Here is an 18,369-nt window from a genome sequence, read left to right on the forward strand (position 1 = left end):
TGAGACTATCCTGTTTTCAACTGTGATTCATATTTATCTTTGTTTTCATATAATTTGTAAGTCTTTATGGTTTGATTTAGGAGGAGGTGACGGTGTGGTTGAGACGTATTCATCAGCTGGTTTTCTCTCAGCTTATGTTTTCAGTTTATAAACCCTAACCCTAAAGGAGCCGTTTGTTGAATCCACATGTAACACGAGATCCACTCTCAACATGTCACGGCTGATTTCAGCACCAGCTTTGCACGAACAGCGCCACTCAGGCGAATGAGAGGTTATTTGCGGTGGCGGCTGAATGCGTAGCTGTCCCAGTACTGAGGCATGGTGAACATAGACTGTGATTCCGAAATGGAATCGCTTGACATGAAAGCTGTTGCCAAAAAAGAAGAATTAAATGAACACCAGTTTAAAACAATAGAGCGGAACATGTATTCATTATTCTTTGTATGAAACATAGATATGTTGTTGTGTTCACAGTTTACGGGCCTTGCTTTATTTTTCAGAGTCATTGTCTGTAAACGATTTGTCATATGATGGTATTGCACATAAAGCAGGAAACTGTTCGTTCATTTATGTGATTTATTTCCCCACTGGAATCACATAATCCTTTTTTTTTTCTTTGCTGAATTCCATTAGTTTCCTCTGAGAACCTGTTGTACTATATCCGCAATTTTTGGATAAAATGCACGCATGCGCTTCCTGCTTCTGTCTGTAAGTGCCGCTGTTGGTTAAGGAGGCGAGATTCTGCAGCACCCCCCATTTTACTGCGCATTTACAGACTGAGCAGAACACAGAGAGACGGTCTGCGCTGGTTGCGGATTACAGCACATACTTATGCCGGAGAGAAATCGGACCCGTTAAATCTTTATTCTGCTCAGTGGAGGAGTTACTGAGGAAATATATATTACAACTTCTACTTACTACTTTTCGTTTTATTTTGCTTTAGGAGTGCGTATGGCGTTAAAAAATATACTCTGCGTGTTTCGGGAGCGAGCTCGAGTCTCGCTTTTTATTCTTCTCCTAGCGTGTGTGGTACAAGGGCAAGTGAGATACTCCATACCGGAGGAGATGGACAGAGGCTCGGTCGTCGGTAATATCGCTGAGGATTTAGGAATCGACGTTAAAAGGCTGAAGAGCGGCCGAGCGCGCATCGTCGCTGGGGACAGCAGTCGGTACGTGGAGCTTAATACAGACAAAGGAATACTGTCGGTGAACGAGAGAATCGACCGCGAGCTTCTGTGCGAAAAAATATCTCCGTGCAGTTTCAGTTTTGAGATTATTCTCGAAATCCCGATTCAGTTATTTGAGGTCATTGTTGAAATTATGGATGTGAATGATCATGCTCCGGTTTTTCCTAAAAATGAAATTAATATCGAAATCAGTGAAACAGCTCTCCCGGGTGCGCGCTTCTTACTGGACAGCGCCTTCGACCCTGACGTTGGAGTTAATACCATACAGAGTTATAGTCTCAGGCCCACGGACAACTTCGTTTTGAAACCCAAAAGCCGTTCTGATGGAAACACGGATTTAGAAATGATTCTTCAGACTCCCGTGGACAGAGAAATGCAGGAGGAACTGTCTCTAATCCTTACTGCAGTTGACGGAGGAAATCCACAGAAGTCCGGAGATATGAAAATAAATATCAAGATTCTAGATGCTAATGATAATGCGCCTGTTTTTACCAAGAAGCTCTACCGAGCTGCTGTTTCTGAAAATTCCCTTAAGGGAACTCTCGTGACAAAAGTAAGTGCGACGGACGCGGATAAGGGCGTTAATGGAGAGGTTACCTATGCCTTCCGGCAAGTAGCGCGAAACAGTATGGGATTGTTTGAAATAGACGGAAGATCCGGAGAAATATTTGTGTTGGGAAATATTGATTTTGAAAAAGCTAATAACTATGAGCTAAAAATTGAGGCGAAGGATCATGGCGGATTCACAGATTCTTGTGATGTAATTGTTGATGTTATTGACGTAAATGATAACATCCCTGTCATTTCTGTTACATCATTCACAAACCCTATTTCAGAAAGCGCATTGCCAGGCACTACTGTTGCAGTTATTAATGTGAAAGATTCTGATTCAGATGAAAACGGACAGGTAACGTGTGCCATAACTCAAGATATTCCTTTCACTATTAAGTCGTCCTTGAGAAATTATTACACCTTGCTGTCTGATGAATTTTTAGATAGGGAGAGTGTCTCAGAATATAACATTACTATCATTGCGACAGACGAAGGGTCGCCCCCTCTGTCCAGTAAAAAGACTTTACATTTGAAAGTGTCAGACGTCAATGATAACCCACCAATATTTCAAAAGAGAGTCTATTTTGCTCATATTTATGAAAACAACTCGCCCTCCGTGTCTATTTTCGCTGTTAGCGCAACTGATGCTGACTGCTGCCAAAATGCGCGAGTGTCCTATATCGTCGAGGACACAGAGGTTAGTGGGGCACGTGCATCCTCATTAGTTTCGGTCAATTCCGAATCCGGTATTATTTATGCCACGCGCTCATTTGATTTTGAACAACTTCGTCAATTAGAAATAAATATCAGAGCTCAAGACGGAGGCTCTCCTCCACTGAGCAGTAATGTGACGGTTAAAATCTTTATCCAAGATCAGAACGACAACGCGCCGCAGATCCTCTACCCATTACAGACTGGCGTCTCTCTGGTGGCTGAAATGGTGCCTCGTTCAGCAGATGTCGGCTATCTTGTCACTAAAGTGGTCGCTGTTGATGTGGACTCTGGACAGAACGCCTGGCTCTCATATAAACTGCTGAAAGCCCCAGACAGGGCGCTGTTTGAAGTGGGCTTGCAGAATGGAGAAATAAGAACTGTACGCCCGGTCACTGATAAAGATGCTGTGAAACAGAGACTTACTGTTGTAGTGGAGGACAACGGGCAGCCCTTTCGCTCAGCTACAGTCAATGTTAACGTGGCGGTGGCCGACAGCTTCCCGGAAGTGTTCTCGGAATTCACGGACTTTACGCATGATAAGGATTACAACGACAACCTGACTTTTTATTTAGTCTTGGCCTTGGCTGTAGTTTCCTTCCTCTTTGTCTCATCTTTAGTGGTTATAATTTCAGTAAAAATTTACAGATGGAGACAATCTCGTCTCTACTATCAGTCTAATCTCCCGGTTATTCCTTATTATCCACCCCTGTACGCAGACGTTGCAGGGACAGGAACTCTGCAACATGCATACAGTTACGACGTGTGCAAGACAACTGACTCACGGAAGAGTGACATTAAGTACTTCAGTCCTTGTAGTCAAAGTATCATTAACTTAGACCCTAGTGGAGCACAAACTCTGCAGCACGTGCTGAAGAAGGAAGAGTGCATTGAGGATTCGGGTATTCAGGTGAGCTATCATGATGAGAAAATCTTTCACGAGCACGTCTGATATTATAGTGAAAGTGAATTCAAGTTTAGTTTTCTTTTGTGTCAGTTTACTCTGCAGAAACCATTCTATTATATGTTTAAAGTTCTTTATTAAATATAATTCGTCAATTTTTTTTGACGTTATCACATTTTGTTTCCGTAAATAAAACCGAAATATTGATCTGAAATTGAGTATATTTTAAATTACTGGGGTTAACTATGATCGTCCATTTCTGTGTTCACTTTGAGTGTCACGCATAACGTGAATTTTTATCCATTTGTATTTGAAATATAACAATAATAATAATAATTATTATTATTATTATTATAACCTAATGATTATCATTATTATTATTACTATTATAACCTTATTAGTAGTAGTAGTAGTTGTAGTTGTAGTAGCCCGGTTTTTCTGTGCTCTTCTTTAAATGAAGGATCGTATACTGTAGTTATCATAGTGGAAGTATTATATGTTTTACGAGTTCGTTCTGTTACATTTTGTCGAATCATATCACTCTGATATTCCCAGTGAAGCATCAGTCAATAGGAAATGTCTTTAGTTTGTTGTGTTCCGTCTCGAACGATTGGACGAGATCTGTATTTCAGGTGTTTGTCTGTCTTTATGACATCTCCCTCTGCTGGAGATATTGGTCAGCTGAATCGGCCACGTCATTAGATATGACGTCAGATATATTTTTGTGAAGTGTTAATGGGATCTGTCAGTAAGTTTTCTGTGTCGCTGGGTTTATACCACGGTTCTTAAGTATTGATATGATTCTGTTGGTATTGTCGTGTTTTTATTCATGTAATTTACTGCATACAGTTTCTGTGCACTGCAGATATGCCAAGTCACTAAATAAATGCAACTAACAGCATGGGGATTGCTCTGTTTTATACGCTTTTGTGACAGCGTGTGCAGTTAATCATTACCCATAGAGATCGTTTGCAGTTCTGTATCTGAACTCTGAGCGCCGCTGTCGATCAGTGTAGGGCGATTTTCTGAGCAGATTTCCAGCCGGACCTCCCTCAGCATCTTGGTGTATAAAACACAAAAAGCCTCGCGCAGCGTCGCAGACCAGAGCCCGACACTAACAGTGGAATTACCGAGCTTCGGTGATTTCAGTTCGACGGAAATCCCTCGATTGAAGTGTCTTTCTCTTTAAACTGGAATTGAAAACAGTCTGGATATATTTGTATTTGAGATCATTTGACCTGCGTGCTTTCATATCACAGAAAATGTCGGTCAGAACAAAAGCATGGCAAGTACGACTGTTTCTCTCTGTGCTTTCTCTGGGCTTGGTGTCCGGGCAGGTTAGTTACTCCATATCGGAAGAAATGGCCAAAGGGTCGGTAGTGGGTAATATAGCGCAGGATTTAGGGTTGGATTTAAAAAGACTGAAATCGGGCAATGCGCGTATATATACTGGAGACAGTACTGAATATATTGAGCTGAATAAAGATAGGGGGGTTCTCCTTATTGAAAACAGAATCGATCGCGAATCTCTCTGCGGTAAAACCAGCCCTTGCGCTTTACATTTCCAGGTTATACTGGACAGTCCCATGGAATTATACCGAGTAACTGTGGAGATCTTGGATATTAACGACAATGCGCCCAACTTTAAAAAGAGCGAGATGCGTTTGGAAATAAGCGAGTCCGCTTTACCTGGAGCGAGATTTGTGCTGGAGCGAGCACTGGACCCGGATGTTGGTATCAATGACCTCCAAAGCTACTCACTTAAACCCACCGACAATTTTGTGCTGAAGGTCCACAACCAGCCCAACGGAGGTAAAAAGGTCGAAATAGTCCTGCAAAAAGCGATGGACCGAGAGAAACAGGACGAGCTTTCTTTGTTACTAACAGCTGCGGATGGCGGAGAGCCGCAGTTATCGGGTACAGTGCAGATACGTATTAATGTTCTTGACGCTAATGACAACACTCCTGTTTTCACCCAGACGGTTTATAAATCGAATATACCAGAGAGTGCGCGCGCAGGCACTCTGCTGACCACTGTCAGCGCACGCGATGCAGATGCTGGGTCTAATGGACATGTTACGTATTCTGTCACCAGCAGCATCGACGGTGTCTCTGAACTATTTGCGATAGACGAAGAGAATGGTGAAGTGACACTAGTGGGTGAACTGGATTATGAAAAATCCAAACATTACCAAATTGACGTAGAGGCCAAAGACCACGGGGGACTTTCAGATTCCAGTAAAATAATCGTGAAGGTTATTGATGTGAATGACAACAGCCCTGTGATTAATGTCATTTCAAAGTCGAGATCAATACCGGAAAACTCTCCCCCCGACACAGTGATAGCAATGATCGGTGTTCAAGATCCGGATTCTGAGAATAACGGCCGCGTGCGCTGTACTTTGAATGAACATATTCCATTCACAATTAAATCAACGTCAAACGATTTCTTCAGTTTGATTACTGAGGGTGTTTTGGATAGGGAGACGGACTCTGAGTTTAACGTCAGTGTAACCTGTTCTGACGAGGGAGTGCCTGCTCTCTCTAGCCGCATCCTTCTAACTGTTCGTATCTCAGACGTTAATGACAACGCGCCGGTCTTTCAGAAAAATGTATATGAGGCTCACATAAAGGAGAATAACAGCCCGGGAATGTCCATTTTTTCAGTTCAAGCCATAGATTCTGATTGGAACCAGAATGCTCGTGTTTCTTATATGCTGGAGGAAGGGGCTGTAAATGGCGCGTCTGTCTCCTCATATGTGTCTGTTAACTCTGACAGCGGAGTCGTACATGCGTTGCGCTCTTTTGACTACGAGCAGATCAAGGATTTCCAGTTCCGCGTAAAAGCGCAAGATGGAGGCTCTCCTCCACTGAGCAGTAATGTGACGGTTAAAATCTTTATCCAAGACCAGAATGACAACGCCCCGCAGATCCTCTACCCAATACAGACTGGCGTCTCTCTAGTGGCTGAAATGGTGCCTCGTTCAGCGGATGTCGGCTATCTTGTCACTAAAGTGGTTGCTGTTGATGTGGACTCTGGACAGAACGCCTGGCTCTCATATAAACTGTTGAAAGTCACAGACAGGGCGCTGTTTGAAGTGGGCTTGCAGAATGGAGAAATAAGAACTGTACGCCCGGTCACTGATAAAGATGCTGTGAAACAGAGACTTACTGTTGTAGTGGAGGACAACGGGCAGCCCTCTCGCTCAGCTACAGTGAATGTTAAGGTGGCGGTGGCCGACAGCTTCCCGGAAGTGCTCTCGGAATTCACGGACTTTACGCACGATAAGGATTACAACGACAACCTAACTTTTTATTTAGTCTTGGCCTTAGTTGTCGTCTCAGTTCTTTTTGTCGTCTCCATTATTGCGATTATTTCAGTAAAAATCTACAGATGGAGACAGACGAGGCTGTATTATAAGTCAAACGGGAATCTCCCAGTTATTCCATACTATCCCCCGCTTTACGCAGACATTGATGGCACCGGAACTCTACAGCACGTGTATAATTACGAGCCTTGCAGAACTCCTGACTCGAGAAAGAGTGACGTCAAGGTCTTGAGACCTTGCAGCCACAACGCGCTAAATATGGACCTAAGTGACGTAGGGACGCTGCGGACGGAGGAGACAGAGGTTCCTGTGATACGGGCGGAGGTGAGACCTCCTTCCCCATGAATATTCCCCAAATCAGTTCTGCTCTTATACTGTGCACTCACTCATAGCGAGCTACTGCAGCTTCAACTTCTGCTGTTTGTTCAGTTCTCAAATTAATGAGCTGTTATACTGAACTGGGTGTTAGTTTTACATTATTATTAGAAGTGTTTAATTTTCATGATGATAATGGTATTGAAAATAAAAAAAATTTTTATAATAACATTACTATTATTAGTAGTAGTATATAACTATAAAACTCTGAGATTTTCAAATTTGTGGTAGGAAAATACATAGATGGAATGCAGGGTCAGTGTCTGTCAGTTAATACAATCAGTTCTGTCCAATATGGAGTTACTAAATGAATTCAGTCAATGCACAGTGTGTGAGGGAAGAGCTCCATGCTGGGGACAGTCTCTCCGTTTCGTGCTGGAAGCAGTCTCTCTGCTTTATCCTGGAAGCAGTCTCTCTGCTTCATGCTGGTCTCTCTGCTCCATGATGGAAACAGTCTCTCTGCTTCATGCTGGTCTCTCTGCTCCATACTGGAAACAGTCTGTCTGCTCCATGCTGAAAACAGTCTCTCTGCTTCATGCTGGTCTCTCTGCTCCATGCTGGAAACAGTCTTTCTGCTTCATGCTCGTCTCTCTGCTCCCTGCTGGAAACAGTCTCTCTGCTTTATGCTGGTCTCTCTGCTCCATGCTGGAAAGAGTCTCTCTGTTCCATGCTGGTCTCACTGCTCCATGCTGGGGACAGTCTCTCTGCTCCATGCTGGAAGCAGTCTCTCTACTCCGTGCTGGTCTCTCTGCTCCATGCTGGGGACAGTCTCTCTGCTCCATGCTGGAAGCAGTCTCTCTGCTGCATGCTGGGGACAGTCTCTCTGCCCCATGCTGGAAACAGTCTCTCTGCTCCATGCTGGGGACAATCTCTCTGCTCCATGCTGGAAGCAGTCTCTCTGCACCATACTGGTCTCTCTGCTCCATGCTGGAAGCAGTCTCTCTGCACCATACTGGTCTCTCTGCTCCATGCTGGAAGCAGTCACTCCACTCACATAAGACAGTCATGTGATCTGGGTCATGTGACCATTTTCTCCTGGGTGTGTTCAGGATGAACGGTCTCTATGGTTACCCCCTGAATGCCACATTCTCCATTTTACTCTGCTGTCAGATGATTTTATCCGGAGCGATTTGCAGTGCCAGCGCAGGATCAGGATCACATTCCTCCTAAAGATTTACGGCATGGTGCATCTCTCTCTCAGATGAGTTTTCTCCTGTGTGGTGGGCAAGCAGTGGGTGTAAGCAGAATCAGCGCGTGATGTTACAGGCATTTAGCAGACGCTCTTATCCAGAGCGACATACACAACCTTTTACATAGCATTTTATCAATCAATTTTTATTTGTATAATACTTTTAACAAAGGAGCTTTGTCACAAAGCAGCTTTACAGAGAACCGGCCCCCAAAGAGTAAGCCTAGGGTAACAGTGGCAAGGAAAAACTCCCTGACTGATAACAGGAAGAAACCTTGAGCAGAACCGGACTCAGAGGGGGAACCCATCTGCCACGGGCAGGCACCGGTTTGTTATGGAAATGGCTTACATGAAAACAGATAAATTATAATACATAAACAGCCAATCCAATATTAATTAAGTCCAAGCAAAGGTGACAAAGTTGATTTTACAGTGCTACACTGCCACCCTGCAATACCTGAAACTGCCAATATGTCTATCTGACTTCATTACCCATCATCCTTGCTCTGAATCCATTACCCATCCTGCCCCTCGACTTGGTCCCATTGCCCATTATGCACTCTCTCTGACCCCATTACAGTCAGATGAACTCATTAAGTTCAGTGCCCATTTTCACAAAGGAGTTCATTGAGTCTCTCTCTCCTTCCTGAATATTAGACTGTGCTGTACTGTATTATTTAATTAATAATTCTCTGTGCTTATTCTACACACACACTTTCTGTGTGTTATCTGTGCTTATTCCACACACCCACTCTCTCTATGTTATCTGTGCTTATTCCATCCTGCAAGTGTAGACCATGGCTGTGCGTTCATGAAAATTATGTCTTTGGATAACGGAAGACATCTGTGAAGTCTGTGATCATATCTGTGTGGTCTGTAGTCCGCTCTACCCCATCCCTCTCCCCTCTCCTCTCCTCCCATCCCCTCTCCTCCCCTCTCCTCTCCTCCCATCCCCTCTCCTCCCCTCCCCTCTCTTCCCATCCCCTCTCCTTTACTCCCCTCTCCTCTTTGTCCCTGTGCTTTTGCTCAGGGCAGGCAGTGGGATGTGTTGCCATGGTAACAGGCAGTCGGGTGCAGAGCCTGTAATGTTGCTGGAACCACTCACAGGGGTGTGAAGAAGTTCTGTGAGCTGCTCACTGTATTTAGAATGAAGACAATTATGATGATGTTGCTGAAGACTCAGCACTTTTAGATCACTCATACTTATCAATACTACCGGCTGAGTTTTGCCAGTGGCCTATGTTGCAGTTATAGTGATATTAGTGATATTAGTAATCAGCTGTCAACAACAAACTGAGTTGAACATTTCTCTCAGGCCTGAGAAATCTGCACTGAGACTGTATGTAGCAGGCCTGTGAAATCTGCACTGAGACTGCGTTGCAGACCTGTGAAATCTGCACTGAGACTGTGTGTAGCAGGCCTGTGAAATCTGCACTGAGACTGTGTTGCAGACCTGTGAAATCTGCACTGAGACTGTGTGTAGCAGACCTGTGAAATCTGCATTGAGACTGTGTGTTGCAGACCTGATGTTTTTATTTCTGTATTTATTAAGAAATCTCTTTGTCTCTCTTTCTTTCTCACTCTTTATTTCTCTTTCTCTCTGTTTCTCTCTTTCACGCTGCTGCTGTGGTTCCATCACTCTGATTTCCCTCAAATAAGGTAACAAAAAATCTATTACCACTCAAATCCCCCCACTCCCCAAACACACAGGCACACACACGCACACAGCACACGCGATCATCGTCCTGTTTATTATGAGATGACGTTGCATATAATATGCATTTTTCTGCCTTACATTTTGGGTAAAAATGCAGAAAGTGCTGATTCATTTGACAGTCACTGTGCTTTTAATGCTCGTGTTGTATTGTGCTGAAGACAGCTTCGCGTGCCTTTTTTTCTCGCGCAGCGAGAAGGGCGTGTCTTTAAGGCAGTGAAATCTGTCCCGGGACCGCATCACGTGGCGCTGTTCACGGAGGTGGTGCTGAAACCTGCTTTTCTCGGCCGCTGCTCCCTCTCTCCGATTCGCTTCTGGACTACATTGAACGGAAAAATCCCGCCAGTGAACGAATCAGTATTTATTCATACCATATTTATATAGCTGATAGTTATCTAGCTGAAGTGTAGTCATGATATTAGGCATTCTCTCCATCTTCTATTCTCGCCCAAATGCATCTAGCGGCTGTTCGGTGTTGCGAGGGGTATTCGAGAATAGGGTTCCTCTTCCATTGTCCGTATAGTAACAACGATCTGATTGGCCGATTGGCTCGTTGAAGAGAAATACTTGGTCAAATACGAGCGCACAGGGGTGTTTTGTAGGTCAAAGGGGAAAAAAAACGCTGTTTATGAGTTTGGCGTAAACACAGCCACCAAACGGCCAATCCGTCAGTTAATACTGACTTTTACAGCGATGTGTTGTATGTTACTCTTTTAAATATCTTGATTATTAAACATTTGCGATATAAGTTATGATCGTGTTAGTTTGGCCTGGTTTAATATCAGAGAGTCAGCGGACCCTACCGACTGACACCTTTCCCTGCAGGGTTAACACAGTCATGCTGCTGTAATCTCTTTGAAACGACTGAATGTGACTGTCCTCTGCTCCTGTGAAAGATGGATGAATAATCTGCTCTTTCTTTTGTCTTCCAGCAGAAAACTCCCAGTGACTGGCACTTCTCTCAGAACCAGAGACCTGGGACCAGCGGGTGAGCAAATGCACAGACACACACACACACACACACGCTACACACACACCACACACACACGCACACACACACACACACACACACACACTACACACTATACACACACTGCACACACACACACACACTGCACACACATATTTACACACACACACACACACTACACACACTACACACACACTGCACACACATATTCACACACACTACACACACACACACACACACTACACACTACACACACACTGCACACACATATTCACACACACACACACACACACACACACACACACACACACTGTGGTGTGTTAAAACCGTGTGTTCAGCTGTGTGGTGCACACTGCAGCTTCAGTGCACACAAGAGACCAGCTTTCACACAGTGAGAGAAACTTTCGCCATGGTGACACGGAGTGGGTGGAGTCTGATAATGGCTCCAAGTGGGCGGTCATGAGTAATCAGTTCTGCGAGGTGATAGGTTCCCCGCCCCGATGTGGGCGGGGCCAGCTGATCCCTCCTGCTCTGTGTTTCAGCAGAGGCAGGCCCCAGGGCACGCAGGAGAGATGGCATCCCCATGGCAACAGCAGGTAGCGCCTCTGGTCTGCGTAGCTGAGAGTGAGCAGGCTGCGCTGGGCTGTGCTGGGCTGTGCTGGGCTATGTAACCTTTGTAGTTTCCCTCTGTTGGATTAGGCTGTGTTTACCCCTGTAGTTTCCCTCTCTCCTGCGCTGTACTATGTACTGCTCCTGTTTTTGTGCTGTGTCTGCATCAATATTGTGCAATATTGCAGCCTTCTCCGTGTTGAATCTGCCTCCGTCACAAGTGTCACGTGAAGTTTTACTGCTTCAGCTTTACACAGCTGTGCAGCGGATGCTGTGGCTTCACGCTTGTCTTAGCAGCTTGTGCTGTGAGTGTGTGAGGCTGTCGTTACTCCCAGGGCTGGCAATAGGGAGTGTGCGCTGTGATTGTGTGAGGCTGTCATTACTCTCAGGGCTGGTAGTGGGGAGTATGTGCTGTGAGTTCTACGTGTGAGATCATTCAGTGAAAGATTTTATATTCTATAGTAATTTAAGTGTTCTGTGTTCACTTTGTTACATGAAGCAGTTTTTTTTTGTATTGATTTTTTAATTCATGGATGAAAAGCTGAAATCAAAGAAGTCTTAAATGGTGAATCTGTACTCCTGCTGAATGGGTGCTCCTGCTGAATGCGTGCTCCTGCTGAATGTGTACTGCTGAATGTGTGCTCCTGGTCACTGATACTAAACCATTTGTGGACAATGAATGAGTTCAGGAAGAAACACAGGTAATGAACTAAACCAGCTTTGTGTTAAAGTATTTTTAAATAACAAGCATTCAGTCAATTAAATTAATTATTAGTTCGAACATAAGCCAGCATACACAGAGGTACTCCAAGACCAGGGCTGGAATTTCAGCACTTTTTAGAGATAGTCTCCCATTTTATTGCTGCAAAAGTAATTGGACATAATCTGAAATAGACATAATATTTAGTACTTGGTTGCAAATCATCTGCATTGATGGCTGCCTGAAGTCTGCAACCCACAGACACCAGCAGACGCTGGGCATCTTCCCTGGTGATGCTCTCCCAGGCCTGTACTGCAGCCATCTTCTGTTTCCGTGCGTTTTGGGGGATTTTTTCCTTCAGTCTTGTCTTCAGCAAGTGAAACTTATTCAGTCGGATTCAGGATGGGCGATTGACTTAGCCAGTCAATAAAATTCCACTGTATGGCCTGGAAAACACATTTGCTTCAGCAGGGTGTTTGGGGACATTGTCCAGCTACAAGGTGAAGTACAGAGCCAAATCAACAAAAAATGCATCATTTTCCCAATACTTTTGCATTCATCTGTGTGCTGTTCAAATTTAAAATTGGCTGGCAGTAATTTTGCCTGTGCTGCAGTCTCTCCTGATTGGTCGGTGTGTGGCTGACCCCGCCCCTCTCCCCTGCAGAGCTGGACCCCGCCCTGAGGACTCTGGAGCTGTGAGTGGGACCAGCCCCTGGCCCAACCCCCCCACCGAAGCCGAGCAGCTTCAGGCCCTTATGGCAGCTGCCAACGGTGAGCCTGCACCTGTCCTCCCCCTTCTCTCCCTCCCTCCCTCCCTCCCTCCATCCCTCTCTCTGTCTCTCTCTCACTCTCTCTCTCTCCCTCCCTCCCTTCATCCCTCTCTCTGTCTCTCTCTCCCTCCCCCTCTCCCTCTCTCTGCCTCTCTCTCCCTTCCTCTCCCTCTCTCTGTCTCTCTCTCCCTTCCTCTCCTCCTCCTGCCTCTCCCCTTCTCTCCTCCCTCCCTCCCTCCCTCCATCCCTCTCTCTGTCTCTCTCTCCCTCCCCCCTCTCTCTGTCTCTCTCTCCCTTCCTCTCCCTCTATCTCTCTCTCCCTTTGTCTCCCTCCCTCCATCCCTCTCTCCGTGTCTCTCTCCCTCCCCCTCTCCCTCTCTGCCTCTCTCTCCCTCCCCCCTCACTCACTCTCTCTGTCTCTCTCTCTTCTTCTCCCTCCCTCCCTCTCTGCCTCTCCCTCCCTCCTTCTCTCTGTATCTCTTCCTCTCTCTCCTCCCTCCCTCCCTCACTCTTTCCCTCTTTCCCTCCCTCCCTCTTCCTCCCTCTCTCTCTCAAAGCAAGAGTTACAAAGGGCAACAGTAATAACAAAAACAGATCAATTAAATTAAAAAAATAATAATAATAAAATCAACACTACAACCTGTAAACTATTATATTGTACTATAATACACATATACGACTCTCTCTCTCTCACTCTCTCCCCCTCTTTCTCTCTCTCTCTCTCCCTCTCTCCCCCTCTTTCTCTCTCTCTCACTCTCTCCCCCTCTTTCTCTCTCTCCCTCTCTCCCCCTCTTTCTCTCTCTCTCTCACTCTCTTCTCCTCTTTCTCTCTCTCTCTCTCACTCTCTTCTCCTCTTTCTCTCTCTCTCTCTCTCTCAGAGGTGAGTGATGCTACAGCTACCCTGGGCCAGCGCTACAATCCCCAGTTCACTCTGCAGAATGTTCCGGACTACCGGCAGAACGTCTACATCCCTGGCAGCACCGCAACTCTGACAGCCAATCAGCAGCAGCCGCCACAGCCAGCCCTCCCCCAGCCCCCACCTCCCGCCGACGCCCCCAAACCTGCACAGACCCCCGCCAGCAAGAAGAAGTCCACCAAGAAGGACAAGAAGTAGGAGGAAGAGGAGGAGGAGGAGGGTTTCCTTCTCTGTTCCAGGTGGAGATGCTGCGAGCGTAAACATGTCCGGCCGTTTGCCAGCCGTGTGTGTGTTAATGGCAGTATGGTTGTACTTCAGTGTGTGTTAATGGCAGTATGGATGTACTTCAGTGTGTGTTAATGGCAGTATGGATGTACTTCAGTGTGTGTTAATGGCAGTATGGATGTACTTCAGTGTGTGTTAATGGCAGTATGGATGTACTTCAGTGTGTGTTAATGGCAGTATGGTTGTACTTCAGTGTGTGTTAATGGAAGTATGGATGTACTTCAGTGTGTGTTAATGGCAGTATGGATGTACTTCAGTGTGTGTTAATGGCAGTATGGATGTACTTCAGTGTGTGTTAATGGCAGTATGGATGTACTTCAGTGTGTGTTAATGGAAGTATGGATGTACTTCAGTGTGTGTTAATGGAAGTATGGATGTACTTCAGTGTGTGTTAATGACAGTATGGATGTACTTCAGTGTGTGTTAATGGCAGTATGGATGTACTTAAGTGTGTGTTAATGGCAGTATGGATGTACTGTTAACTGGGCTGGAGGGATCGTGATGGAATCATTTTTGTAATTTCAACCAGGACAGATTTGAGATTGATAAGATAATTCCAGGCTGTATCCTCTAAGATAGGTATACATCAAAATGAATACTTTCACTTAAATATTTTTGTCATGTTGAATATTTTTGTTGTTAAAGTAGATGCTTCTCGTGGTGCAAGATTGATAGTATTTTTGCTGAGGTTAATTTAGAGAGGATGAGTTTTGGCTTTCTGCTGTAGGTTTTAGATATAAAGTGGACCTTGCATGACCCATCCTTAGCAAAAGACTTAAAACTACAGAACTTGCGCTATGCATCAAATGAAAACAGTTTTTACAATGATCAGAGAAGAATGTGTTAAGAAAACAGATGCATTAACTTGGCTTTTAGCAATCAGCAAACTTAGCTCGGCTTGGAAAGTTAAAATGATTTGTAAGATTTTATGGTTCTTGATGACACATTTAGGTAGAATTTTAGTGTGGTTTCAAGCAGAAAACCAGATAGCAAGAGACTCTGGGCCGAATCTAGGCTGATTCCAGCCCAAAGTCAGCACTGCCGGGCCAGAATCGGCACAGATTCAGCTCAGAGTCGTTTGTGATCTAATATAGTTCCAATATTCTCAGTGAGTCTCAGAAAATGTTTGTTCTAACATTTGTATACTCACTGTTCTAAAGCTTTGTACTAAGTACTTGACAATACTCTGTACATGAACTCACAATTTCTCTGCTTATATTCTCTTTCTCTCTCTCTCTCACACACACTCATACACACTCACACACACACACACAGAAAGCAGAATATCAGATCTCTGGACTAGGTTCACGGTGATGATTTCTGTCTTTTTTCTGAATCAGATAACGTGGGCGTCATCCAGTACTGACCAATCAGAGCAAAGCAGAGTACAGGTGTGTGGCACTGACCCAGTGAGGTCAGTGTGTGTCAGTGCATGAATACCGGAATGGGCCAGATTCCCACACACAGACCTTCTTTCTGACTGCTGTGGTCCTCTGTAAATAACCACACAGGCTAAGAGCTGTGCGGCCCACAGTCCCTCCCACATGGATACTAATAGAATGTTTTACATAATTTTTAGAAAAAAGAAAACACCGAGAAGTGTTGAGTCCTGTTGGTGTTGCTTAGCACAGGAAGTGCTGCCCTTGTGTAGGAATCCCGCTGTACATAGTGAGCAGTGCGTCGCAGAGACTCTGTGGGGTGTGATGCCTGTTCTTCTGTTTTATCACCGGAACCAAGCTGCAGGAAACTGGAACAGATCTCCTGTAGATTTTCTGTGTTTGTATTTTCTGTGTTTGTGGAATTCCTTCCCTGTCTCATATAAATGAATATATATGTGCCTGCTGCTCAGCTGCACTACACTTCTATATCTTCCCCTCAGTGTTAATCATTAATTTTATATTATAATGTTTATATTTCTGTTTGTTATTTCCACACTGACATTTCAAATAAAAGTTGAAATGGTAACATGGACTGCAGTAAATCTGTTATTTGGGGTTGTGTTCTGTAAATTGTTACTATAACAGTGCAACACAAGTGGCATCATCATAGTACGAATTAATTCAACACCATAAAATGCATTTTTATTTTATGAGTACTGGACATGGTCATTGATTATTGACTTTAATGACAGACCGGCATACAGTGCTCTAATCCAATCTCAAGACTATGGTCAAAGTATGAAGCAAATCATTTTCTCTCACAAGGAAATGCAGTTGCAATAGGTGTTTTAATAGGTCTAATGTTTCTAGCGTCTCTCCCACGCAGGCACGCAGGCACGCAGGCACACGCAAGCACATCTCATCCTTGAGCTGATGTAGTAGAAGGCATTCGGTCTACCCATCCGTTTGCCTGAATGAAATTTATGATGCAGGGGCTGTGGTGTGCTAATGGCGCCATCATCTACGTGGAGAAGACTAGGCGTTCTGTCGCTCTTAAGGAGAAGGACATGCGAGTCAGTTCGTGGGATTAATTAACATTCAGCAGAGGTTAATGTAGTAAAACATTGAGATCAACAATATGGGTTGTATGCTTAATTGTCTGAAAATACACGCATCTCAACCATTAACCACGCCATTCCCACACAGGCTGCACGGCACGGAGACAGGGATACTACTGGTTTTGTAAAAAAAAAAAAAAAGTTAAAAAAAATAAATAATAAATAAATAACTGCAGCACGCTATGGTCTTCGCGGAGAAAGACTGCCCAGGCCAACTTTCGCCGACAGACAGCAGGTAAGACCCACCATGTACAACGTTCGTCTAGGGGGCCGTTTTCCTTTCATTTGTTTGAATTTGATTTTCTTTTTTTTGACGTTTTCGCACGTTTGTTTACAATCCTACGGTTCGTTGCGGTGGTTTGGGCATGCATTATTATTGGTTGCATATTTAAATCGCAGTTTGTCCTACTGACGTGAGGAAAACTGACCTTATACGTATGCTTGTAAACCAAATTAATCCTGGCGGTGATGGTGGTTTAGGTGGAAATGGAGTAGCGTCAGCTCTCTAACAATTTGCTGAACTAGAATTTGTGAATGAACGGCTGAGGCAGACTGCGGCACGGGACGCAGTTGCGTTAGAATCACACAGAGAGAGGATAGAGTTAGAGCAGCGAAAGAGAAGTTAAGCAAATAGAGAAAATATATATAATCTGGACAAGAGGAATAGCGTTTGGGGTTTGAATAGCGATTGGAGACTGAAAGGGTATTTGACAGCTTTGTGAGATGTATACAGTTGGTCCCTCAATTCACTCAACATGAACTTGTTTTATTTTTGTCTTTTCATGAAAGGAGGTCAATGCAGCTCATATTCATATTTGTATAAGCACCTGCTTTAGCCGCAGACCAAGTGTATTATACCATCCTCTGAACGCTAGAGACTGCAGTGTGCGTAAAAAACCCCAAGAGGGTGGCTGTTTCTGAGCTGGTGGAACCTCCACGGCTGGCACCAACAATCATGCCACTTTCAAAGTCACTTAGATCACAGGTTTTGCCCATTCTAATGTTTGGCCGAACAATTAAGCCCTGTTATGTCCGCATGCTTTATATTGTGAGACGTGATATTGAACTGCTGTACCCATTGATATACTTTATGGGCTGGGACAGCTTCCGTAAGTGTAGAGAGAGGGGTGGTGCAAAGAGTGAGAGGGGAAGAAGAAAAAAGGCGTGGGAGTCAGGGAGAGAATGGGACCGATATTTTGGGTTGGAGGGAAGATTGCTAGATGTCCAGATAGTTTTAAAAGCGATAGATAACCCATGCTGTATTACAAATGGGAGTAAACGCCGTCCGTATTCTTCCGAGGAATAAACAAATTGAAGGCTGAATCCTTGTGTCGGCTGGCTGTCTCCAGAACTTTGCTCACGCTACAGGAACACTGCAGGAACGAAGCGCTTACCCAAGGCCTTACTATACAATATGTTGAGGTTCAGCCACATAATTCGCTGTTTGGAGGGGCAGGCTATTTGCAGTAACGAGCAGGTGTACCTATAACGTGGCCGGGGATTTTACGTCTCACTGAACAAAATGCTATAATATCCTTATGTATTTTCTACTGTATCCCGAAAGTGAAAAAAATAAATCATCCACAATGAAGGAATAATCCGAGCACTAATCTCTAGCTCATAAACCACAACCTAAACGTTCAACCCTAAAGTCCATTTCA

General features: G+C 44.6%; 2 protein-coding genes across 51 annotated transcripts in view; both read left to right on the forward strand.

Annotated features, from left to right (window-relative positions):
* Positions 1-16,180, forward strand: part of LOC135264293 (protocadherin gamma-A11-like) — a 71,758-nt gene extending 55,578 nt beyond the window's left edge. For 9 of the 50 annotated variants that reach the window (XM_064353157.1, XM_064353119.1, XM_064353127.1 and 6 more), the window contains 4 exons: positions 10,897-10,949; positions 11,474-11,527; positions 12,905-13,011; positions 13,889-16,180. In XM_064353157.1, the coding sequence (XP_064209227.1) occupies positions 10,897-10,949; positions 11,474-11,527; positions 12,905-13,011; positions 13,889-14,124 (450 nt within the window). In that variant the 3' untranslated portion in view covers positions 14,125-16,180. Of the gene's footprint in view, positions 1-5; positions 3,361-3,817; positions 7,008-10,893; positions 10,950-11,473; positions 11,528-12,904; positions 13,012-13,888 lie in introns of those variants that run through there. The other 41 variants (XM_064353160.1, XM_064353123.1, XM_064353131.1 and 38 more) reach the window with 11 other exon arrangements.
* Positions 16,181-16,417: 237 nt separating this feature from the next.
* LOC135264298 (protocadherin-1-like) overlaps positions 16,418-18,369 on the forward strand; it is a 90,068-nt gene continuing 88,116 nt past the window's right edge. Inside the window, 1 exon segment of the mRNA XM_064353164.1 lies at positions 16,418-16,943. The gene's annotated coding sequence lies outside the window, so the exon portion shown is untranslated.

Source organism: Anguilla rostrata, chromosome 9 (genome assembly GCF_018555375.3).
Source record: "Anguilla rostrata isolate EN2019 chromosome 9, ASM1855537v3, whole genome shotgun sequence".
Lineage (NCBI taxonomy): Eukaryota > Metazoa > Chordata > Actinopteri > Anguilliformes > Anguillidae > Anguilla > Anguilla rostrata.